At 43.8% G+C, this 25,425-nt stretch overlaps 1 protein-coding gene across 6 annotated transcripts in view; it reads left to right on the top strand.

Annotated features, from left to right (window-relative positions):
• Nucleotides 1-25,425, top strand: part of DOCK7 (dedicator of cytokinesis 7) — a 151,299-nt gene that overhangs the window by 110,614 nt on the left and 15,260 nt on the right. For 2 of the 6 annotated variants that reach the window (XM_065409528.1, XM_065409525.1), the window contains 15 exons: nucleotides 1,865-2,034; nucleotides 4,115-4,269; nucleotides 5,332-5,514; nucleotides 6,204-6,339; nucleotides 7,590-7,686; nucleotides 8,119-8,136; nucleotides 11,676-11,772; nucleotides 12,698-12,832; nucleotides 13,803-13,955; nucleotides 15,574-15,732; nucleotides 16,049-16,149; nucleotides 17,817-18,009; nucleotides 18,535-18,678; nucleotides 19,863-19,994; nucleotides 21,612-21,626. In XM_065409528.1, the coding sequence (XP_065265600.1) occupies nucleotides 1,865-2,034; nucleotides 4,115-4,269; nucleotides 5,332-5,514; nucleotides 6,204-6,339; nucleotides 7,590-7,686; nucleotides 8,119-8,136; nucleotides 11,676-11,772; nucleotides 12,698-12,832; nucleotides 13,803-13,955; nucleotides 15,574-15,732; nucleotides 16,049-16,149; nucleotides 17,817-18,009; nucleotides 18,535-18,678; nucleotides 19,863-19,994; nucleotides 21,612-21,626 (1,888 nt within the window). The remainder of the gene's footprint in view (nucleotides 1-1,864; nucleotides 2,035-4,114; nucleotides 4,270-5,331; nucleotides 5,515-6,203; nucleotides 6,340-7,589; nucleotides 7,687-8,118; nucleotides 8,137-11,675; nucleotides 11,773-12,697; nucleotides 12,833-13,802; nucleotides 13,956-15,573; nucleotides 15,733-16,048; nucleotides 16,150-17,816; nucleotides 18,010-18,534; nucleotides 18,679-19,862; nucleotides 19,995-21,611; nucleotides 21,627-25,425) is intronic. The other 4 variants (XM_065409527.1, XM_065409524.1, XM_065409526.1 and 1 more) reach the window with 2 other exon arrangements.

Below are 25,425 nucleotides of genomic sequence, written 5' to 3'. Positions count from 1 at the left end.
GGCAAGAAGTTCCATGTCCCACCTGTCCATGAAGATTGCATTCTGAGTGACTGTTACCTCAGCCAGAAGGGTGAGTGAGATGTGAGCCCTCATGGCAGACCAACCATATACTCGGTTTCAGAGTAGCAGCTGTGTTAGTCTGTATCCGCAAAAAGAACAGGAATACTTGTGGCACCTTAGAGACTAACAAATTTATTTGAGCATAAGCTTTCGTGGCTACATCCATGCATCCGAAGAAGTGGGATGTAGCCCACGAAAGCTTATGCTCAAATAAATTTGTTAGTCTTTAAGGTGCCACAAGTACTCCTGTTCTTCTTTCAACCATATACTGTTTTTCACAAGGAAAAGGTCTCTTTTCGATAACATCCTAAATTTCTCCCCAAGGTTCTTCTGGAAATCCGTGTCACTTACCTGTTTTCTTCCCAAAACCCTATGTCTCTGCTGAGGAGAGAGAACTTCATTCCCTTGACATCAGACATACCTTAGCATTCTACTTGCAAAGAACCAAATCTATCCGAAAGTCTCCTAGGCCATTTCTTGACCTAGCGGAAAGGTCGTGAGGACAAGCTATATCCTCTCAGAGAATCTTTAAATAGATTTCTGGATGCATCATTGTCTGCAATCAATTAGCATATATCTCTTCACCTGACGGGGGAAGGGCACATTCCACCAGAGCTCAAGCTACCTCTACAGTATCACTGCAGGAAGAACGGTTACTGGACATATGCAGAGCGGCTATCTGGAATTCCAATTGCACATTCACAAAATAGTACGTGCTATCGTTCAAGCCTCCAATGCAGATGCAGTCCTTTGGACATCTTTCTTGCCAGCTTCCTCACACTCTTCTCCAGTCTGAAGACTTCTTGTCAGTCACCCATGTGTGGAATACATATAGGGACCAGCACTTGAAGAAGAAATGGAGGTTACTTACCTGTAACTGGAAGTTCTTCAAGATGTGTGGTCCCTATCTGGGTTCCACTACCCACCCTCCATCCCTTCTGCTTCGGATCTTTCTGGATTCACTGTAAGAAGAGAAACTGGAGAGGCATTGGCCTGCACCACTTCTTATGCCCTCAGTCTGGAACACAAAGAGAACTACTGTGTATGGGTGGGCCACCAGACACTGCTTGTTAGAATTCCTGGGCTCCAGCACATGGTACCCATGTGCCCCCACATGTGGAATACAGATCGGGACCACACATCTCAAAGACTTTCCAGTTTCAAGTTAGCAAACACCTTTTTTTTTTTGCTAGATGACTCCCTGGAGGACCAGAGAACTGGGGACAAGTTTTTTTCAGCTGAAGAGGCAGGCATGTTCAAATCTCGTATAAAGAAAATTTTTATCCTAAGGTGCTTGTCGGAAGTTTCAGTTAAATAGGTATTAGTAAAAACCAAAGTTTTAAACAGTCTAACTAAACTAAAAACCCTGACCCTTCTCAGGTTCCTTTCTTTTGTGTCTTGTGATGTTGTGATCCCATTAGTTCTCCAGTTGTAAATTTGTGAGATTCTACAAACAAGACCTGATCCATCAAACGTAGCATAAGTAGATTTCTTCAATAGAAGGATTCTGGGGCACTCACATTGTATCAGTTCTGAAGGACCTGCAGACCTGTATGTCAGTGAAGGAGTTTTTCTCATTTACATTCTTTGTGCTACAGTTAAAATTACTACTTAGCTGTCAGTGAATTCATAAAAGCCAGTCTCCAAAATGAGTCTGAGATTGAGAAATATTGCATAATGATACGTGTATATGCATGCCAGGTGAAAAATAAAAAACAGGATTTTTTTAAAGGTACTTAGTTACAAAGTATTGTTTGCTTTCAAGATATTAACCAATCCCTGTGACTCAACTCTCTTTTAACAGTTTGTTTGGATTGCATAAGAAGGTCATCAATATGGTACACAATTTACTGTCCAGTCACGACTCCGATCCACGGTACTCTGACCCACAGGTAAAGGCCCGGGTGGCTATGCTGTATCTACCTCTGATTGGCGTGATCATGGAAACCGTGCCTCAGCTATATGATTTTACAGGTATTTTGTGCACCAGGCTTTGCATGCATGTTGAATTACTCCCAACTTTTGAGCGCATTAAGTCAGTGCTTTTGGAGTGAGCAACCAAACTGTTGTGGTGGTGTTGCTATTTTCAAAGTATAATATTTATTTATTATTTGTATTACCATAGTGACCAAGAGCCCTAGTCAAGGACCAGGACCCATTGTACTAGGTGCTATACAAAGAGAATAAAAAAACGATTCCAGCTTAAAATCTACGTATAAAACTAAAGACAACTGGTGGCTACAGAAAGGTGGCCGGGAGTGTAGGAAACAATGAGACAATATTGATCGGCAAGATAGCTAGTGAGCACAGTAAGCTACCAGCTGCAAAATGTATGCTTAAAATTGCCTTGCATAAAAGCTGCATTTGTCCACTTGTTTGCACAAAACCAGTAATTCATTGTGCATGTGTCCTTTTGCCCATGTGGATGCAGAATTTTACCATGTGCAAATTTTGCAGGCACAATTTATTTTATTTAGACTAATAAAAGAAGAGGTGTCTATCTAGACACCCTAAGCCTCTCTGATACGTATTTAAAAATACATCCAATCAAAGAGACAACAGCCCCATAAATGTAACAATAGTACCAACAGACAGCACCAAAAAACCAAAATCCCATGTTCCTTTACACATTACCTGATGTTTTCTTCTTCAGCAGCTCTCCTACGTTTTGCCAGACAAGAGTGTCCTGAAGGGCGAAATGTTTGGGCTATTTCAGACCAGGGTGGGGAAGCTGGATATGAAATAGTCTGGCATATAGCTAGGGCCCTATCAAATTCACAGTCAATTTTGGTCAATTTCACGGTCACAGGATTTAAAAAATCATAAATTTCACAGTTTCAGATACTTAAATCTGAAATTTCACGGTGTTATAACCGTGGGGGTCCCAACCCAAAAGGGGCTTTTGAGGGGGTCACAGGGCTATTGTTGGGGGGTTGTGGTATTGCCACCCTTACTTCTGCACTGCTGCTGGCAGTTGAGCTGCCTTCAGAGCTGGGCACCCACAGCCAGACCAAGGCCCCTTTAACCTCTGAGTGCCAGGGCGCTGGGCCTGGAGCTGGGGAGGGGCAGGGTTGGGGGTGTCCTGGCCAAGGGCTCCTACCATATTCCAGGCTCCCGCTGCTGGTCCTGGCTGGGCTATTGCGGGATGGGACTTCCTCTTCCCCTGCAGGGGCCACTCCTAGGGGCTGGTCAGACCAATTTCCAGGAACCTCCCCTGGCTGTAGGAAGCTCTGCAGCTGCAGGCTGGGAGCCCAGCTCTAAAGGCAGTGCCGCTGCCAGCAGAAGTGCAGAAATAAGGGTGGCATGATATGGTATTGCCACCTTTAATTCTGCGCTGCTGTTGGCTGCCGCACTGCCTTCAGAGCTGGGTGGCCAGCCAGCATCCATCACTCTCCAGCCGCCCAGCTCTGACGGCAGCTTAGAAATAAAGGTGGCAATGCAACCCCCCTACTATAGCCTTGTGACCCCGCACAACCCCCTTTTGGATAGAGACCTCCAGTTTGAGAAATGCTGATCTCCTGTATAGTATAGGGTAAAAGCACACAAAAGACCAGATTTCATGGTCTGTGACGCGTTTTGCATGGCCGTGAATTTGGTAGGGCCCTACATATAGCATACTTCTTTGAGCATTTCGGCCCTTTAAGTTAAATGACATGGTGAAGGTTTTGGGGGAAATTTTCAGAAGGGCCTAATTATCTTAAGAGTCTATATCCCATTTTCAAAAGTGACTTAGGCACTTAGGTTTCCTAAGTCCTATTGACTTTTAATGAAACTTGGGCTCCATAGTGCCTAGGTCACTTTCAAAAATGGGACTTAAGCTCCAAAATTCCTTAGACATTTTTGAAAAATTTCCCCTTAGTCTCATATGTTTGATTTACATAACTATATATATAGAGAGAGAGAGAGAGAAAATCCCCATTTGCTAGCAATACCAGTCTAATGTAATTTTTTCAGTGACCATTACCAGACAGTTAAATGAAACCAACAGAGAGGAGCTGTGAGGAGTGGACCTTTGAATGCGCCGTTTAACTGAGGTGCGTGTGTTTCTCTGCAGAGACTCACAATCAGCGAGGAAGGCCAAGCTGCGTCACCATCGACGATTATGAAAGCGAAGGTGGAAGCATGATAAGTCAGACAGTTGCCATGGCCATTGCAGGAACATCTGTCCCCCAGCTCACCCGACCCAGTAGTTTTCTACTCACATCAACGGTACAAAAATATTCCCCCTCGGAGCATGTGTAAACAGGCAGATATTTATATGTGTATGCCCTAAGGTGATGATCACAAAGCAGCAGGGACAGAGGTCAGCATGCATCTGTGCATGTTACATAGCAAGAGGGAGGGGTGGGAGATGTGAAACAGATAATGTTTGCACTAGGTTATTCCTGTCCTTGTGATGGGAGGGAGGGGACATAGTTAGAATGGTCAGTTTTGCCAAGCGTCTGTTCCTCCTTCTCAAAGCAAGCTGATGAAAATGCCATACCATGGCTGCTGTTATGGTCATTATAGGTGAACTTCACCCTTTGGCAAAGGCTCTCAGCACAAGGCCTCTGCCCCACTTAAACCCCACTTAATCAAGTCATAAATGGAGCTTGAGTGGGGCGTGAGCCTTGGGCTGGCCCTCTGCACAGGGATGGATTTCACCTTATTTGGATTACAGTAGCACCCATAGACCCTTTAGGACCCCATTTTGCTGGGTGCTATACCCATACAAAGGGAGGTCAGCTTCTGCAGTGTAGAGTTTCCAGTCTAATGAGACCAAGACCAAGAGGCTGAATGACTCAGACAGTGGAGGGGGTGATGGTCTGGAGATGAAGGGAACATCAGATTACACAGACCCATCATCTGCAGGTTTCAAGGTTGTTGGTGTTTTTTTTTTTTCTCTACTGTAATTCTGCTAATGAATGGAGGTCCCTTGCCAGCCCGCTAACTAGCTGGAAATTTATTGAAAGCATCATAGTGGAGGTGGGTCTTGAGAAGGAGCTTAAAGGAGGACACTCTCATAACTTGAATTTAGCTTAAAATGTGTTGCTAGGGCTGAATTCCAGTGTCTTTTGTGTCATCTGGGCTCTGTCATTGTGGGTGATGTGGGTGATTCAGACGTTAGCTCATAATGATTATTTATGCAAATCTGCTGGCCCCTGCCCTTGTCTGATGGATGATGATTGGTTAGCCCAGCGTAATTACCTGATGCAGCTATTTTTAATGGACTATCAAAGTATTTGGGGCACTAATCGGTGTGGGCTGAAGTGATTGCTCCTGTCTGTTCAGACTGGTCGGCAGCACTCGACCTTCTCAGCAGAATCCAGCCGGAGCCTCTTGATCTGCCTCTTGTGGGTTCTCAGGAATGCCGACGAAAGCGTCCTGCAGAAATGGTTCACAGACCTCTCCGTGCTGCAGCTCAATCGCTTGCTGGATTTGCTGTATCTCTGCGTCTCCTGTTTTGAGTACAAGGTACGGAAATATTGGTTAGTTGCATTCAAGTTCCCTCGAGGCATGGAATGGGATTCAGACAAGAACCCAGGCACAAAGTGAAAGACAGACATCGCCACCCCTTACACAGTGCCAAAGAGCCCCCTTCCACCGATCACCCTCTCCTGACCCGCAAAATCCTGGTGGCTGTGCCTCTTTCCGTACACACACCAGCCCCCGGTCCCTCTGCCTCTGTCCCTTTCCCTCCGTCTTCCAGCCACCAAATGACTCTGTCCCCTCACCACAGAGTGGCTGATTTAAAAAAAGGCTCTGCCCGCTTGCCACTCCCATGGGCAGGCAGGTGAGTGCCTCCCCCAATGTATTACCCCAGAGGCTGCCACAGGAAGTAAGAGCAGAGAGAAGCTGACAGTCCTATTTACTCACTCTCAGGCGTCAGGGAAAACTTCCTGCAGTGGCAGTGGAGATTTAGCAGCTTCCCAGGTCACCGGTTGGTCCTCTGTCCTCCCTTCGGTCGTGTCTCCCTTGTCCTCTCTCCGCTGCAGGCTTGTCAGATCCTGCAGAGGACGTCATGGCCTGGACATCTCCTACAGCACATCCTGATCCTCCAGGGTCTCCAGGGATAGGAGTTCTATCCATTTAGCCTTCTTGTCCATTCCAGGTAAAAGGAGGCTTCCCTCAACATCTGTGCTTTTCTGGTTTGAAATCTGCAGGGCAAGAAAGTGTTTGAAAGGATGAACAGTCTGACATTTAAGAAGTCGAAGGACATGAGAGCAAAACTTGAAGAAGCTATTTTGGGAAGCATAGGGGCGAGGCAAGAAATGGTGCGAAGAAGCAGAGGGCAGCTAGGTAAGTAAGCTTGCCTGTTGCTGCTGACCTTCCTATATGAGAGTCCCTTGAAACTATCCCCAAAGAGCCCCCAGATCCAGTAGAGTGCTGCAGGACGATATGCATATCGGTTAAGAGCTCCATCTGAAGAGCTACACAGAGGAAGCGGTTTGCAGTGCACAAGTTTCATTGGTCCTATAAACCCCAGGAACTATGCTGTATATTTGTGAGCACCATCTGTAGGCACTTTATCTGTTACCTAACTATTTACATATGTAGACTTGTCTCACTTATAGAGCACTCCTGTAACAGTGTCTGGGAATGCTAGCCTGACCTTGTAGGCAGAACCAACACCCTGTCACTGTATGTCAAGGGTCAGAGTGGAAACTCAGTCCCTGAATGGATGGTGGTTTCTGCTAAAATGATAAGCAGTGAAATAGTTAACAGTTTTGGTAATTATATTGCCATCATGTGTCAGAATTAACACCCCATTGAGAGTATTTATTGAGTATGAGAAGAACGCTAGTCCAGTGGCTAGGTCACTAGACCCAGGAGAACCAGGGTCAATTTCCAGTTCCACCACAGACTTCTTGTGTGACATTGGCAAGACACTTAGTCTCTACGTATTTCAGTTCCCCATCTGTACAATGGGGATAATAGTATTTCTCTACTTCACAGCGGTGGTGTGAGGATAAATACATTAAAGATTGTGAAGTGTCAGATAATACAGTAATGGGGGGCCATATAAGCACAGTAGAACCTCAGAGTTACAAACACCAGAGTTACGAACTGACCAGTCAACCACACCCCTCATTTGGAACTGGAAGTACGCAATCAGGCAGCAGCAGAGACCCAAAAACAAACAAACAAAAAACCCCAAATACAATACAGTAATGTGTTAAATGTAAACTACTACTAAAAAAAGGGAAAGTTTCAAAAAAAGATTTGACAAGGTAAGGAAACTGTTTCTGTCCTTGTTTCATTTAAATTAAGATGGTTAAAAGCAGCATTTTTTCTTCTGCATAGTAAAGTTTCAAAGTTGTATTGTCAGTGTTCAGTTGTAAACTTTTGAAAGAACAACTACCATGTTTTGTCCCGAGGTGTTTGTAACTCTGCGGTTCTACTGTACGGACATATAAATGTTATGGCTTTGCATGCTATAGAGTTTTCTCGTGCTGTCTGTCACATATTACTTGCAACCAAGTCTTTGGTTGCCACATGGAAAAAGTTAATATTGATTTATTTAAAACAAATTTGACGTTACCCGACAGAAAGAAGTCCATCTGGGAGTGCATTTGGAAGTCAAGAGAATCTAAGATGGAGAAAGGATATGACTCACTGGCGTCAAAACACAGAAAAGCTTGACAAGTAACTCTATCTTATCCTTCTACATCAATAACTGCATGGTCACGTTACAAACTCAAGCCCTGACTCTGCTCCCATTGAAGCCAAAGGCAACAGTCCAGTTGTCCTCAGTGTGAGCAGGATCAGGCCGTAAGCTCGGACAGGCTGATTATAGGGGAATAGTTTTAATGCTGACAGACACAGCATCACTTTCCATTTCTTTCTCAGCATTTCAGAATGAGACTTAAGACTAGTAAACTCCATTATCTTTTTAGATTCCTGTAGTGAGTTGTAATGTAAAGAAAAGATCCATTAGCTATATTTACAGATAGCATATATGTCTCATGTCATCTTTCCCTTATTCCATGAGAGCATTCTGGAGTTGTCCAAGCATGCTTTCCTTTCCTGTCCTAATCCATCCCTTTGATTGTTTTTCCACATGTGCTTTGTTTTTAGAAGCCACAAACCACTCAGGTACTGTAGCATTGGTGTGTGGCTTTGTTGTGTAATTTTCGTTTTGTACATCTGCATACTCAACCATTGCAGCTGTTTGTGATGCTTGGCAGAGGTTTGTGTGTGTGTGTGTGTGTGTGTGTGTGTGTGTGTGTGTGTGTGTGTGTGTGTGTGTGTGTGTGTGTGTGTGTGTAACTGGCTGAAATAATCCCTTTTGCTTGTCACACCCATTACTTTTTAAGTTCGCTTTGTTTTTTGCTAAAAGGCTCAGGAATGGTGTGTGAGTTTTGCTGCGCACGTTTCCCGTTTTCTAAAATTGCAACCCACGGACTTCCATTAAAATAATAATAATTAATGGAGATATCCCATCTCCTAAAACTGGAAGGGACCTTGAAAGGTCATCGAGTCCAGCCCCCTGCCTTCACTAGCAGGACCAAGTACTGATTTTGCCCCAGATCCCCAAGTGGCCCCCTCAAGGATTGAACTCACAACCCTGGGTTTTGCAGGCCAATGCTCAAACCACTGAGCTATCCCTCCCCCCCAAATTCTCCCTTAGTGGTACTCTGAAGGCCCAACAAAAGGACTGGCCCAACTCCATGAACATCAAACAGCTCAAGTGAAGCTCTGAGGGAACTGGGAAATAGCAGAGCCCAAATGGACAGAAGTCCAAGCCACCCACAGTGCATCTACTCCTTCTTCCCATGTGACTGGACCCTGTTTCCCTCCTTTGTTTGTGGTCCCGTGGATTTCTGCTGTGCATGGATCCCTGTGCTTTGATCTTGGCACAACCATATTCTCCGCCTCATCCCCTCCATGTTGCAGAGCACCCATCCAATCAACGACGCACGTTGGGGTACATAGTTCTCCTTCCGTGACTTCTCCAGAGCGCTTGCCACCGGCACAACAGAAATGCAGTATTTTTACTGTTTGGCCCTAGCATATCTGTGTAACAAGCTTTGAATAGAATCCCAGGAGATTCACTGTTGCATTTTGCAGACATGTATCAACCCAAGAGTTTTAGAAATTAGAGTTAATATGAAGTAAGTGTGTGCTTGTGTGTGTACATGTGCGCGTGCATACATACACACACACAGACAGGCACACACTACACAATGAATGAATGTTACATATGTGCGGTGTATCTTATACCTCTTCATCCACTTATTATAAGTGTTTGAACACATGCCAAAATGAGCTACACTGACACAAGTCAGCCATGCTAACCCTCTCCAAAAACCAAAGAACTCTCCCCACTTCTCAGGAAAAGCTTGAGTAAATAGCCTTTGTAACATATTCTGAAAGCCATCAAACTTAGATCTAGGAGATAGTCAAGGACCCTTCACTAAGAACACCCAGCCACCAGCCCTCAGACATAGGAATTTTTGGCTCAGCTGTCAAGAGTACGAGGAGATAGGCAGACTCCTGTGTGCAAAGGGCTTTAGATCACAACCAGCACCTTGAACTGCATGCTGAAATGGATGGGAAGCCAGCACAGTCTGTGGAGCAAAGGTGTGAAATGGTCCAGATGTGAAACTCCCCTGTATAAGCAAGCAGCCTTACTCTGCAATGGTTGAGGATTCCAAGCTCTCTCTGAAGTGGAGTACACATTGGTGGTCCATTGGCATGGATGACTGTGGTGAGGTCTGTCCAAAAGGAAAGGCTGTAACCATCTAGCAAAAGGGAACTTAAATTCTACGGTAATGGGTCCCTTAAAAATACTTTGCATGAAGATGGAAAAAAGCTCTCTTGGCTACTGCTGCAATCTGGCTATCCAGAAGCAGCCAGGCATCCAACAACAAAAGACAGACATAGATCCTGAAAATGAAAGGGCTAATGCCACCTCTACCATCCCTGCCAATTGCTTTCCCCCAACTCAGGACTGTAACCTCTTGTTTTGTCAGCCAGGTAGCTTTTATCCAAACCTCCAGTCATGTCCAGACATTGGCAAAGCTGAACTGCACTGTCAGATCCAATGAAATAGAGACATGGGAGCAAATTCCTCCCTCGTGTGATTCCATAGCAGCGGATATAAAAAAACACCAGATATGGATTTGGCTTATAGAGCTGTGTGTCATCATCTTGCTTGTGCTACTGTACCCCAAACAATCTCTCTTATCCCTGCTAGTGGCCTCACATACCTGTTGAACAGCTGGAGTCTCTAATGGAACTACCAAGGTAGCCAAAAGATTAACTTTCTCTCTTAAAAGAAAAATCTGCTAAAACAACTCCATAAACCCACTCTCCAAGTCATACTTGTGCATTCTATTCTGAGCCAAATCTGGCCTCTCTTCTGCACAGCTCCCACTGGTTGCAATGAGAGTTGTGAGCACATACTCCATCTACGGGTAGAATTTGGCACTTTGAGTTTAACATTAGAATAATCACAAATGAATGTAGAGTATTATTCAATACAAATAATTCTGTACAGCCAAGTGAAGTGATCCCACCCAGCCCTTCTTTTTGCAATTGATATCCTTTAAATAGTGGTACAGTCTATGCCTCAATCCAGAGCCTTCATAGCCTAGAGATTTAGGACTAGAGTATTCTCTTATAGCCCGGCCTCCGTGGTAGGCAGGGTGTGGGGCAGACATGCTGCAGCAGGAGCTCCAGGAGAAAATTTGGTTGAGTTAGGTAGAATTGCTCCCAGGGCCCTGGAGGAGCCAGTGCTGTAGCGGGAGCTCTGGCACCTTTGAAAGGATGGCGTGCGCATTTTGCCTGCATCCAGCCAGCTCATTTGTGTGTCCCTCCCATACTGTAGCTTTTCCCAACACAAGGATGCAAGGGGAGCACCCTCCCCACCCACCTTCCTGCTCAGCCAAGCAAGGCAAGCCACAATCACACACTTAAAATTACTAGTGGATATTTGCCGAATCCAGCTAATTTTATTGAAGTTAAATAGTGCCACTGAAGACATGGGACTACCAGTGTGAGTAGGACTGGGGCCACAGTCAGCTTTTCCAGGAAAGCAGGTGCATTGTATTTAATAGCACAATCATATGATTTTCTCTGGAAAGCTGATATTTAAAAACCTTTAATATAATGTAGAGGCAAAAGAATAAATACCAGATATACATACTACATACAATATACTGGACCCAATCTAGCTACTAGTAGTTGCAAACTAGTGCAGACAGTGCAAAAATACTAGCTCATAGAGCACCATCTTGTGTTCGTATCCTGTAACATAAAATAAAAGGTGTTTTATTTCTTTTGTTGCATGCCTTACAATGCTATTAAACCACCTTTGAAGCAGGAGTTTGATGCTTATGCTGTTATTAGAGAGTTACTGGTAGAATAATGAAAGGAAAAGAAATTATCATGACCTAGCCTGAGGGTGATAAACCTAAATCACATTGAATTTTTTATACATTAATTAAAAAAACCAATTCTCCCTCCCTCTGTACTCTTACATATATTAGTGCATTTAGATATTCTTGTGGTGTTGTCCGTAACTAACTGTGTGCATTTATAACACGGTTTTCCCACTGGTGAGCCTTCAGAATGTGCCGGCCTGACTTTTAAACTAACTATAACTTGAATGCTGTCTTTTCTTCTGTTAGATCAAGGGCAGAGATAGAACATGAAGCGCTTATTGATGGAAATCTTGCAACTGAAGCAAATCTGATTATTTTGGATACATTAGAAATAGTTGTCCAGGTAAGGCCGAGGGGGATTTTGCAGATGTCCGAATAACATTTGCTAGCAGGTTAAGTGGTTCAGATTCTTAAACTATGCCCTCCTGCTGTTCATATTTAAACTTTGCTGCTGCAGCAGAAAGGGGGATCCAGGAGGTGAGATCCTAGAATAGATAAAAAATCCCAGTGATTTTTTTCCCCAAGCCTTCTAACAGTCTGTTTCGTAAATCACAAGCATTCCTCCAACCTTCTGTAAAGGTGCTTGTCGCCCTCATTATTGTAATGCCGGAAATATTTGCTTGCGTGTTTTAAGGTATAAATAATGCCTGGCAGAATGTCATAATTCCATGGTCCTGCCCTCCTCTGACAAATTCCTGCTAGTTCCTTCCCAGGTTTGCCATTCTGCCCCAGGGCTCTGCAGGAGGCATTGTGCTTCCCAGAGGCACATGGGGACGGTGCCACCGGAACTATCCCATAAGGAGGTGCAGTGAGCTCCTCTCTGCAACTATGTCCCTGTTGCTCTTTGTCTCAGGTTGTTTAAGTGTTAGCAGGGAGCAATCCTGGCCCCATTGAAGTCCATGGCAAATCCTCTATTGACTTCAGTGGAGCCAGAATTTCACACAGAGAATCCAGTTGTGGCTGGCTCTTGTGCTGGGCGCATCTTCCACCTTCCAAACCCACTCAAGAGCCAGCCAAAGTGTGTCTCTAAAACAGTACTTGTAATAGAGCTTAGTGCATACATAATGCTTCAAGGGCCAGATCCTCAGAAGGTGTAAATCGGCTTCAGTAAGACGCCTGATTTCCACCTGTTGAGGATTTGGCTCAGAAACTTGTGAGGTTCACATATTTGTAATGGGTCAGTGAAGATTATTCGGGACAGTAGCACCACCTGATCGGCTGAAGGGTTAACTTTGTTCATGTGACTATTGATTTAATTTTGACAACAGACTGTGTCCGTGACGGAATCCAAAGAGAGCATTCTCGGTGGGGTGCTGAAAGTTCTTCTCCACAGCATGGCCTGTAATCAAAGTGCACTTTATCTGCAACACTGCTTCGCCACACAGAGAGCTCTGGTTTCAAAGGTGAGTGTCCTGCAGGGGGCTGTCACATGTAGTGGGGTTTTCTCTTCAGTATTTGGGTCATGTCACTGCAAGGCTGTTGTTTTGTACTTCCTAATGTTAGTGTTTACGCTGTGTGGTTTGATGAATGAAAGGAGGCTGTTGGTTCTTCAGGTCTGACTACTGTGGACAAAATGAATTTGTTTTGCTGGGCTGCTTGTTAAAATGATATCACATCTTTTCTACACACACTGAGCTGATGGGCAAGTTAGAGCCTCTCTTACTCATTGAGACCTATTAAAGCTACTTACCCCCACCCCACCAGTGCCTAAGGAGCCCATGTTGCTGTAATGCACACCAAGAACCCTCTATCCTAATGTAATGTCACCTTTCTTCTTCTCCTTCTTCCAGCTCCTCGTCATGTAATTTACACCCTCTTGACATGGGTAATGTAGACATTAATATCTTAATGGAGTCCAACCTAGTGTACAGAATTTGACCCTCGGACCTTGGAGTTTGATCCATGAGTCTAATGAAGTTTGAGTAAGAAAGGCTAGGAGTCTAAGCTGGCTTAACATAGAAACCGAGAGAACTGGAAGAAAATGTAATTTACACCGATATAAACTCCTTGTAATGTTCCTTGGGGCTCGTCTCCGTGAACAGTTAGACCGCAGCAAGCCGGGGTGTGAATCTAACCTCCCGCTAGCCAGTTGTGGTCTGTCTGTCCACGTGCATCCAACTGACACGTGTTAACAGTTCGTTTGAGCGCTTTGATCTAGTCCTCTTTGTAACAGGACTAGCCCAGAGTACTCTAATGAACTGCTAATGCACACAGACAGACCGCCGCAGACTAGTGCCCGGTAGATTCACACCCCAGCTTGCCGCGGTTTAATTGTCCACGTAGATGAATCCTTAGATTCACCTCTGAACTTGGTCCATTAGTTGATGCTGGCAGCCCCAGCAGAATTACTTTTCTCATGTGCTGTCACTACAGTTCCCTGAGCTGCTGTTCGAAGAGGAGACCGAGCAGTGTGCTGATCTCTGCCTGAGGCTTCTGCGACACTGCAGCAGCAGCATTAGTACCATACGGTCCCATGCGAGTGCCTCTCTTTACCTCCTTATGAGGCAGAACTTCGAGATTGGAAATGTAAGTATATGGCTGGTGCTATTATTTTATTAGCATCATTTGGTGTTTGCTTATATTCCGGTAGTACCTAGAAGCCCCATTAGCGATCAGGGACCCATGATGTGGGGCGCTGTACTGGTGAGAGACAGTCTCTGCCCCAAAGAACTTACAGTCTAAATAGGCAAGACATGCAAAGAATAGGAGGGGGAAACAAAGGCACCGAGCAGTGAAGTGACTTTGCTGTGTGTCACACGTCAGGTCAGCGGCAGAGCAGAGATTAGACCCCCGGCCTCCTGCATTCTAGTTTGATGCCCTGACCCCTAGACCAGGCTGCCTCTTCTGTCATTTTATAGGGACTCATTAAAAAAAAACGGACGAGGACCTCCACTGAAATGTAGAATTTTTCTCAAACTGAACGACTCGTTGTTTACTACTCACTGTTTTTGTAGGGCCAGGTTGGGCTGTTAGGCGCAGGCCCCTTGCGGGAGATGGTGCGGGGCCACATTAGGCCAGGAGCGCACAGTGACACACAACACTCCTGGGAAATGCCACCACTGCACTACCTCCTAGGAGAGCGCAGCTGGCATTCTCCTCTGCGGCCCTGCCGGCTCCTTACGCCTCTGTACCCTTTACCAAGGCAGCATGCACCCCTGAGGCCACTGCAGGAGCTGCCCTCTGCCCGCCTTGCACACCCCTGTAAGAGACAGCCACAACCTGCCCCCTTGGCTGTCCCATCACAAGGCTTAAGTGTGTCCTCTGTGAAAGGTCTGCATGAATCCAGACTAATTAGGTGCTGTTGGTTTTGTTTTCTGTATGAATCTAATTGGATCTCAGCCTGATTCTCCCCATATGCACTTTACATTACAAAGAGAGCTCCCAATGTTCACTTTACTATTAAATGTTTTAACAGCGCCACTGCAGCAATCTTACAAAGTACACCCCAAACACCTTGTGTTTCATTACAGAGTTCCTGCAGCTGAGATTAGATCTTCTTTCATCTTGTGGTAAAATCTTTGCTGTTTGTGAACAGCAGAGACTGAAGCGTGCACAGGCTTCTGGGCTCAGATGCTCTCAGATTGAGAGCAAAAAGGGGAAGGGAACTGAAGCTCACTTAGTCGCTATCACAGGGCTCTGTCAACTGAAACTACAATGCCTCTCTGTACCCTCTTGCTGAGGATTTGGCCTGTGGGCTGAAACAACACAGAATGGGGTACCTGAAATAGAAGGTCATGCACACACGAGGTAATCTTTTCCTCTAAAGGGACTGGGACGCACAGGGGCCACCAGGTCATTTCAGACACCATGCTCAAGAGAGGAGCAAGAAGAGGCAGGGAAATCTAACAGCTCTTCTCTGGAGAACACTGGTCTGGAGCGAAGTACCCCTGCCATATGCCAGCCAAAGACACACCACAAACAAAGTGACAGAGACACCAAACAAATGCATTGTTCAGAGGCAGAGAAAGAACTGAGGCTGCTCAGCTGGCCGGCCCCCTTAAGAAAGGGAAGGTGTTACTAAATGTTTGGTTTTTATCCAGTGTCCATGGCTGGTGGAAGGATGCAAACGCCGCTGCGCCGGCCTTGCAGTGAACAGTTACGATTCCTATGGAATCATTGCATTGTAGTAACTTTTCTGTTGCAGAACTTTGCCAGAGTAAAAATGCAGGTGACCATGTCCCTCTCGTCCCTGGTGGGAACGTCCCAGAATTTCAATGAGGAATTTTTGAGACGTTCTCTGAAGACTATTTTGACGTACGCTGAAGAAGATCTGGAACTCCGGGAGACGACATTCCCCGATCAGGTTAGAGAAATACCACCGGGCCAAGAGTTACGTTTAGCTGGAAAGAGGGGCTGGATTTTCATGAAGCCTTTGGGTGTGGCTCATTCTGGGTTTTTAAAACAGGCTGATTTTAGATGAAGCCACGTATAGCAGGGCTGTCAGATACATTTCCTGGAGAGGGATCCATGAGCTGCTCTATAAAACTCAAGCCCTTGATTAGCTCCCACTGATAACAAGGAGCAAATGCACAAAGATTCAGAATAGGCAGCAGCCCTAATGTGTTAGTGTATAGTGAGGTTCCTGAGGGCAATTCATTACATCGGCTTCTATATTACAGGTCCAGGATCTTGTGTTCAACCTCCATATGATCCTCTCTGATACAGTTAAAATGAAGGAACACCAGGAAGATCCAGAAATGCTGATAGACTTGATGTACAGGTAGAGTTTAAAAAAAAAAAAAAAAAAAAAAAAAAAAAAAGTTTACATGCCTATTGCAGAAGATGTACAGTGGATGCCTCTGAACAATCAGCTGTGGTATTTGAATGTATCACAGCGCTTGCTGTATTTCCCATCTTTAGAACTTGAAATACCCTGTCATAGTGATTTTTTTTTTAAAGTAACAATCACCTTTTTTACATTTAAAACTGCTTTCCTTGTGTTACCATGATCCCCATGGTGCTGAGCACGCCAATATCACTAAATGCAGAGGTCAAATGGTGTTCACCTCTCCTCCAGTTTGAGCTATTTCAGTGGCACCACTTTTCCTGCAAATACAGAGGCCATTGAGACTCACCCACAGGCCTCAGAATTTGACCAAACCTCTTCCTCCCATGCTCAAGATTAGTGCTTCCAAAATAACATTGAAACACCGAATTCTTACAAAAAGCTATTAGCAATGCAGCCTTCCTCAGCAGTGACATATCTGAAGAACGTCTCATGGGTGGGGCAGACTGGGAGAGAGATCGGTCCTGGAAGGGAAAACGTCGGGTAACATTTTCCATTCCAGATTCTGACCTGTGTACTAGTGCAAGGCGTCTGGGATACAGGACCCAGTCTAGCTCCACAGAAGTAAAAGACAACTAGGTTTTTCAGAGGGACCAGGCGCAGGCCCATAGCGAACAATAGGCAAAAGGGAAAGGAGTGATAAGCAGGACAGAAAGAGGCAGCTAAAATGGCTGCTATTAGTCTATTTTGAAACTATCAGGCCAGGTCCTGGAGCCTGGTGAACGAGTCTGATCAGCCTGCAGTGAGACATGGCCCAAATGTCTTAGATTTTGGGAGTGTGATTGCTGTTAAGAGAGCTGGATAAGGGCACCTTTTCCCCTGATGCACTGTAGCAGGTTGGTGCACGGAAGGCACATCTTGGCTCAGGTGACAAGTGGTGAACTTGGGGGTCTGATCCCAATTTCCACCCCACAAACCACCACAGAAATTAGCACTGTTCAGCCCAGTGGGCAGTGTCTGCTCAGGAGGAGCCCCAGACTGAATCAGTCTGGATATTTCAGGTTATGCTCCAAGTGCATTGGCAGAGAAGAGGGGGGAAGCTCACACAGTGTCCGCCCACACTATGCCCTGTCCAGCCCAAAGCCAGTAGGGCTTAATCCTGCAAGAGGCTGTGTGTTGTGGCCTTGATCTAGCAAAACACGGAAGCTCATGCTTAACTTTGAAGCCAGTGGGACTACTCCGCACTTAAGCACTTTGCTGGATCAGAGCTAGAGTTCTCAGCACCTCCCAGGATCAAGCCCTTCGCTATTATGTTCCAAGAACATTAAATTCACTGTCAAAGTGTTTTAAAATGAGGTCTTCTATTTAAACACCACCCTGTTTCTTCCTATGCTGCTGCTATAGCATATATTTACACCAGTGTTTGTACAGCGCCTAGCACAATGGGGGCCCCAACTTGGTTAGCCTCTAGGTGCTACTGCAATACAAATGTTAAATGATAACAACACCAAGAGTTTCCTAGCTTGGAAATCCAGGCAATTATTTTGTATATGACTCTAGTTCATAGCTGTTCATCTCAAGCCTAGAACTATGGATAGGTACTTGTAAAATATACGTATAAGTAAATAAACACTAATTGCGAGACATTTATTTTCAACTAGAATTGCGAAGGGCTATCAGACTTCCCCAGATCTGCGACTGACCTGGTTACAGAACATGGCTGGAAAGCATTCTGAAAGGAGCAATCATGCTGAATCTGCCCAGTGTTTGGTCCACTCGGCAGCCCTTGTGGCTGAATATTTAAGCATGCTTGAGGATCGAAAATACCTTCCCGTAGGGTGTGTAACATTTCAGGTAGGAATGTGCTTCCGTCCCCCCCAAATTGTACATTTTGGTTTTCTACCATCTAATACTGAGATACGAAGCAATAATAAAAGTCCTAAGTACAAATCAAAGTTGGCAGTGTTAAGAAGCATTTTCAAGAAGCAGTCCTGAAAACAGCTTCATCTAATACGATTTTGCTGTTCCAGACAGGGTATAACTTTTCTGAAACAGTTGTTGAAAACTGTTCTTGTGATTAGGTTGTGACAAAGAGAATCAGGCTTCAATCCAGGAAAGCATGTAAGGTCATGCTTAGTTTTGAGCATGTGAGTAGTCCCACTGGCTTAAAGTTAAGCATATGTGTAAGTGCTCTGCTGGATCAGGGCCTGTGGTGAAATAAAAAGTACTTGAAATTTGCCTCTTTCAAAGAGGATGTTGCCTGAGTAAAAACTGAATAAAGTTCTTTGTCCCAGTATCAGATTAACTGTATCTTTTGGAGTATTCAATGTAGTTGCTTAAATAAAACTTTTCAACTCTATCTAAATTGTGTCTCCTTAGAACATATCTTCAAATGTTTTGGAAGAATCCGCAGTTTCTGATGATGTTGTCTCACCAGATGAAGAAGGTATCTGTTCTGGGAAGTATTTTACAGAAGCAGGTCTGGTGGGATTGCTGGAACAGGCTGCAGCATCTTTCTCCATGGTAGAAGATTTTAATCTCTCTATATATCTACTTCAGCAACGCTCATAGTGCTGGGCAATATTCAGGAAAATGTTTTGTAAATGAAACTGTACAATTCTCCCATATCACTTGGTTTATTTTTATGGCGTTGGTAGCATTTTTTCTCCTGGGCAGCTCAGTTAGCCCCTGTAATCAACCATAGCCTATCACTGAGTGGGTTTTGTGGGTTTGTTTCCATTTCAGCATTTCAGGTAATTGTGTTTTAGTTAGTTGGGAAGCTCTAATTCTAGTTCTAATTCACCATTAGTAAAAGACAAATATTATCTCTACATTATTAGTTAAAGACCATGTAGTTCCTTCCACCCCTTTAAGTAGAGGGGACTGGCGCACACAGCTGGTGAGTGGTATCTTTGTGGCCTCCCTGTCCTCATACCACAGATGTCCCTCCAGGGATTGCTAGGCAGGGTTTGTGATCTGTGGGTAGTTCAGGCTGGTGCTAGGAATGGGCAGAGGTTGGGATGGTAACGGAATGGTAGCAAAGTACCCATCAGAGAAAGGCTTTTAAGGACAAGGTAATTATTTACCACAACATGATTTGGAATTCCCTGTGGCAACAGACAGAGCCTAGCAGCACATTTCCTGCAATGGACTGGCAAAGCCATGAGGGAGTAGGGAGGCATAGTGCCTCTGCAGATCCTTCTAAATCCATCTGTGATGGGTGGAACCCTAGTCAGATCACCATGGGTGAGAGGGCAAATGGTGCTACTTGGCAGACACGCTTCAGGGAGACACTTCAAAGTCCCATCTCATGGAGTTTGAGAATGCAGGATACAAGTTACGTAGACCCAAGTCACACTAAACCTAATGGGTCATACTGTGCACTCAGATGTAGATACTATTCCCATTGACTTGTTTAATATTTGGTTCAGCCTCTCCCCTCTTCACTAATAAATAAGTTTATTAAAAATAAATAGAAATGTGTTACTATATGTGCTTTTGGTTCTATGAATTACTGAGGATTTGATACCTCTTCTAAAAAAAATTCCTGATTAAATTACAATAAATGTAAGCATATAAGCAACCACTTCAATGTTGTAATCTTAGTTACTGAAGTACTGTGAGCATGTATTATATACCAGCTGTATTTCTTTTCTTTTCCTGTTGAATTGATAGAAAGATCCATCTGATACGTATTATTTTTGTAGGCTGGCATGTATGAAGCAGTTAACGAGGTTTACAAAGTCCTTATTCCTATTCATGAAGCTAACAGAGATGCCAAGAAACTGTCCACAATTCATGGTAAACTCCAAGAAGCATTCAGCAAAATTGTTCATCAGGTAATGATTTTAATCTCCAGCTGCAGTATGAACTGTGAAGATATTTGAAATGTTTTAGTGTTGTTTTCCACCAAAAGCTAACTATCAAGGAGAGCCATTTCAATCAGATTGTACAAATAACATCAAAATGATGGTCCGCAGAAAATGCAAGGATCGCTAATGAGCATTGACTCTCGGGACCTTTATAATCATACAAGGATGTCAAGTCTGCACATACAAACTTTTCGTGTAAATAACAAAAATGATGAGGAGTTAATAAGAAATCTGTCAGTTGCATTGTGCTTACTAGTTTATAGATGTATAATTTCAGGTGTTACTTTAAAATATGTTTGCATGCTAGGAAAAAAGGTTTGTTACATTTAGCTTGCTAAATAACATTAAGAAATGTTTGGGTTTTATTTAGCTCTTCATAGGCTTCTTGAGCTATTTTGAATTTCACCAAAATCTTTTTTTCGTTAAACAAAAATGTAAAAGCAAATCAAAATATCCTTGTTTCCCTGCCTCTGAAATTAGATTTCATTCTGAATACACCTATTATTTAAAAAAAAATCCTTAAAATTGTATCCACCAGTATAACTAAAAGTCAGACAACATTATCCATGTCATTGAAAAAGCAAACACTTAGGAATGAGGTAGCTGGGCTGTGTTATTAGCAAAGCAGTAGTCTCAGCTAAATACATTGTGCAATCTCCTGCTCTTTTCCGTGCAATATTAGCTACCTTATAGCGGATCCTGCTCCGACTGAAGGCAGTGATGTAAGATCAGGCCATAGGCTGCTAATCACTGAGCTCACTTCCGAGTGGGCTCATTGTAAAAACTGTGGCCCCCATGTAAACACATGCTTAACTTTTTAATCATGTGCTTAAAAGTTGTCCTGAATTGGGAAGATTTCCTGAACTGAGGCCTATGCTCAGTGGGATTTGAAGGCACCACATAGGAGACACTCAGCATCTTGCAGGGTCAGAGCAGCCATGTGGGACCCATCCTGTGAGGTGCTGAGCACTTCTTGGAAGATGCTGAAAGGCCTCAACTCCCACTGAGTTCAGTGGACCTCAGCTCAATGGGAGATGGAGGTGCTTGTTACCTTACAGGATTGGCCCACAGCACTTGTCCTTTTCTGTGAGGGAGCGTAAGAACTCAGCAGCCAATTCTAAAACAAATATCAATACGATGGTTTAGTATGCAGCCCTCACATAGCCTGGTATGTTGTGTGACCATTCGTTTAATTACACTTATATAAAAGTATAAGCTGGGCCATCTCTTCAGTGGATGGATATCTGCATAGCTCCACCGACTGTCCTGATTTACACCCGCTGAGGATCTGGCCCTGCTCTCTCCACATAACTTGCGGCATGGCTGTGCCAGAATTCCTGATATTAACCAGACATGATAAACAGAATAATAAAGGACAAAAAAGTGGTTGATCTCTCTCTAATCAATTATGTAATGTCCTTCTCAGCCAAAGGAAACAATAGGCCACTGTAGGTGCCTGGTAACTTATAATCAATGAGACCATTTCAGATTAATAATACCTTACATTAGTGGTCATGTTTTGACCTTTGAAACATCTTTTTTTTTTGTTGCTGTGACATGCCCTTTTTACTTTTTATTATACAGAGTACTGGCTGGGAGGTAGGTAATATTTTAGTTAGTAAAGAACACTAATTGATCAGATGACTCATGCCAATGCTTTGCCCACATGTGCTAGTTGTGGGTATTTCTGTTGCTGTCTGCTGTTTAAACTGAATTCATTAACCAAAGAAATATCAATAAAACGATTGTGGTAGTTGTAGGAAACTCTTTCTAAGAAGCTGTAGGTAGTGCATGGATGCCAATGTGTTCCACTAATGAGGTTCTTTGGTGAATGAGCCACTGTATCATCACTAGTTTGTTTTTATATTTTGTTTATAATTCTTCTCATCAGCATTGACACAGAATATCATCTCTTCATACCATATTTTCACCCCACCCACAGGGGTCGATTTAAGTGCTTATGCTCAAAGGTGTCAAAAGTGAAACCTGTAATGGTTAAGCAGACATTCGCTCATACTAGAGCCACTTAATCTTGGTAATTAACAAATGCTGAATACTTTTTTTTAATGCAGATTTTTGGGTGGGAATAAAATAGCTCAATTCTTTTAACACCAGAGATTTTGTTCTGCTGCTTTAGTTTTAGCAGAGGCCCTCTGCTTGCATTTCTACAATATCCACCACGAGAGACACTCATTTGGATTAAAAATAAATGGTGTCCACTAGATCTCTCACACAGACCAGTTCACTGTGATTTTGATGAATCAGTTCATAGGTCAGTTGCTTGTGTTTGCATTTTTGCTCTTATACATCAACTTTGATGGTCTAAGAAGATTTTTTTAACATTTTGTAAATACACTCCTAGATTATTTTCCTCAGTTCCCAAAAGAGCTTTTCAAGCACTGATATTTGCTTCTGCTTTACTTTAAATCAAGCAACTCAATCTGGTCCACTCTTACTATCAAGATTGTTCAGTACTTTAAGACCCCAATTCAGGAAAGCACGTAAGCACACGCATTTCTGAGTTGGAGCCTACATAAGAGGTCCTACATATTCTCTATTACACCTAGAGTTTTGGCCAGAGATGTATAAACTTCATGTCTAATTCTGGCTTGTCAAGAATTAAAGTTCAGTAGTTTACTTGTAATTTCTGATGTAAAGAACTTGCCTTGTAAATCGCTTGCTTTTTACTGTGACAAGTCCTAGCAGATGAGGTGACCCAGCAATCCAATGTTTGTATCATAGAATGTAAGTTATGTGTGCTCAATATCCAATAAGTAATGAAAGCCTGTGAGCATCTATTTTGATCAATCTTCATGATGCTAAATCGACCCCTGAAGTATCCCCTTGTCATTGGTTATGATTTTAACATCATTCAGTCTTGTTTTATTGCATGGTAAAACACACCCATGGTTTATGTTCTCGTCTACTGTTGTGCACTTTCGTTGCCACCTTTTGCTGAGCTTTTTGCTTCGTAGCCTTCACGTTTGTTGCATGTTTTTCTTTTTCCTTATTTTTTAAAATATTTTAATTGATGCGCACCTCTTTTTTTTTTTTTTTATTTATTTGCTGCCAATTGCTGCTTATTTGTTTTTTGGAATTTCCCTAATTAAAATACTTTCTGTTTTCTCCTCTATCGCCCTGGTTGCTGACCCTACTTCCCACTTTTACTATTGTCTGTTGTGGTAAGTTCCTACTTTGTGGATTTTTTCTTTTTTTTTTTTTACTCTGTGGAGACCTCAATAATTTCATTTTACCAAAGAGCAATGCCAACTAAAAGATCCAGGTAAAGCAGTATTGCCAACTCAAGTGTTCAGGAGTCAGGTCTCAAAACATTCATGAGATGTTGCTTAAAAATCATGAGTTTTTTAATATTTTTATTTACCTTCTGGTTTTTGAGCTGTTAGGATTCACCTGTTCATGCTTTTCACTGCAACCATGTGGATTTAAAAACAAAGCCAGTGGAGATTCTTACCGAATCACAAGACTCCAAGAGCTGGTGCTTTGGTGGTTTTAAGAAAACCACCAAACACTGAAAGAACTTTAAGAGTTGGCAAGACTGTCTAAAGACTTAGTACGTTGGATTAAAATCAGCAAGAAAATGTAAAACACCATAACAGAGAGATTTGGGGTCATCAATTCCCTCTCTAACATGTATGAAGGAGTTATTTTTGCTCATACCTATTTTGGGCCAGTTCTGCCTGCATTTATACCCAGGCTACCCTGTTGTCAATAGATGGCCCCCGCTGTGTCTAATTTCTCAGCCCTTTGATAAGGTAAATCTAGTTGGCAAAGCTTTTGGTGTGTGTGCAAGAGATAACTTTAAACCTTTTTTTCCAGTGATTTTGAAAGGTATTTACCATGCATAATAACAATCATGAACCCTTCATAAATCATGGTGGCTGTTATCTGCTCTGCCAGTTCTGTAATGGCTACTCAGTGTTCACCTTCATTCTCGTCTCCTCCCAAAGACCTATTATTTTTCTTGAAATAATAGGCGAGAAAATGCTTTGTTAATAATTTCTCCCTCATAACTGCATTTTTAGCTCTCTTCAGAAACAATGTAATATTTTTAAATTACTTGTTTTGTTTTCAGTTCTATGTGTACAGGGCCCTTGGAATTGATTTAATTTCTATGGGAAAATCCTGGCAAAATTAGAGTCATCACATGCTCATTACACAAGACCCTTAAATTATGTTATGTTATCATCTAGCCCAGCGGTTCTCAAACTTTAGCAACCCAAGGACCCCCATTTTGATTTAAAATTTTTCACGGACCCCCTAGTGCCCCGCTCAGCCCCAGACCCCACCCCACCCCACCTATTCCTGTCACCACTCCACCCCTGCCCCTCCTCTTCCCCACTTCTTTTGGCCCCTTCCCCCGAGTGCGCCCCGTCCCCACTCCTTGCCAGCGCCTCCTGCATGCCGCTGAACAGCTGTTCCCCAGCGTGCAGGAGGCGCTGAGAGAGAAGGGGAGGAGTTGAGGGAGGAAGGGGGAGGAGTTGGTCCGCGGACCCCAGTTTGAGAAATGCTGATCTAGCCCATTGCCAGCAGACTAGCCGTGGAATTCAATTCTTTGTTTCACTTCTGGTGCTACTGAGGTACATTTGAGTAGGCCCTAGACTGACGTTGTCCTTCAGTCTTGCCCAGTCAACAAACACCTTTGGAGAGCCACCTTTCTCACACTAGACAGTGGAATTCAAAGAACAACTACCTCCCCTTTGTGTCCAGTTTCCTACTTTGTCCTAGGTGGCTGACCTGTTTTTTTAACGCCATTAGGCAAAGGCTAGAATGATTTGAATTGATTAATCCCAAATTTGCATGTAACTGCCTCTGACTCCGCAATCAACCCTTGTCTGACTGGCTCACTTGGCTCCTAGTTCTAGTAACTTGAGCAAACACTGGCTTAACACAAGCAAAAGCCCTGAGGTATTTCCCTGCCAGGCTGGAAACTGGGCTTTTCCCAATTCCAGGAGGTTCACTGTTACTAAAAATATGTGAAGGATAAAAATAGCACCTAAGCATTTGCCCATACAGATGGGTGTGTGAGTGTGTGCACCCAGCTGTCTGGTTTGCACATGCAGATACTCACTTGTGGCTGCACTGGGGGTAATTAGTTGTTCATGAGTGTTCTTAGTCAGCTGGCAGCCAAGCCGGCTCCCTGTCGCTGCACCTCCTACTGGATCTGAGCAGAGAAAGAGCATCCAGGCGGTGGCGGTGATGGTGGTAGGAAGTAGCAAGTGGCACTGAGGGGAAGGGGACTCAGTACTGGTCCCAGATCTCCCCCAAACCTGGCAACCAACCAGCCCACCCCTGCCAGATTCCAACTTCTACCCCAGCCAGCTGCCCTCATCTTTCCACAATGTCCCTCCCTCAAAAGCCACCCCACAAACATAGCTGC

Source organism: Emys orbicularis, chromosome 8, assembly GCF_028017835.1.
Source record: "Emys orbicularis isolate rEmyOrb1 chromosome 8, rEmyOrb1.hap1, whole genome shotgun sequence".
Taxonomy (NCBI): domain Eukaryota; kingdom Metazoa; phylum Chordata; order Testudines; family Emydidae; genus Emys; species Emys orbicularis.
This window is presented reverse-complemented; position numbering and strand designations above follow the sequence as displayed.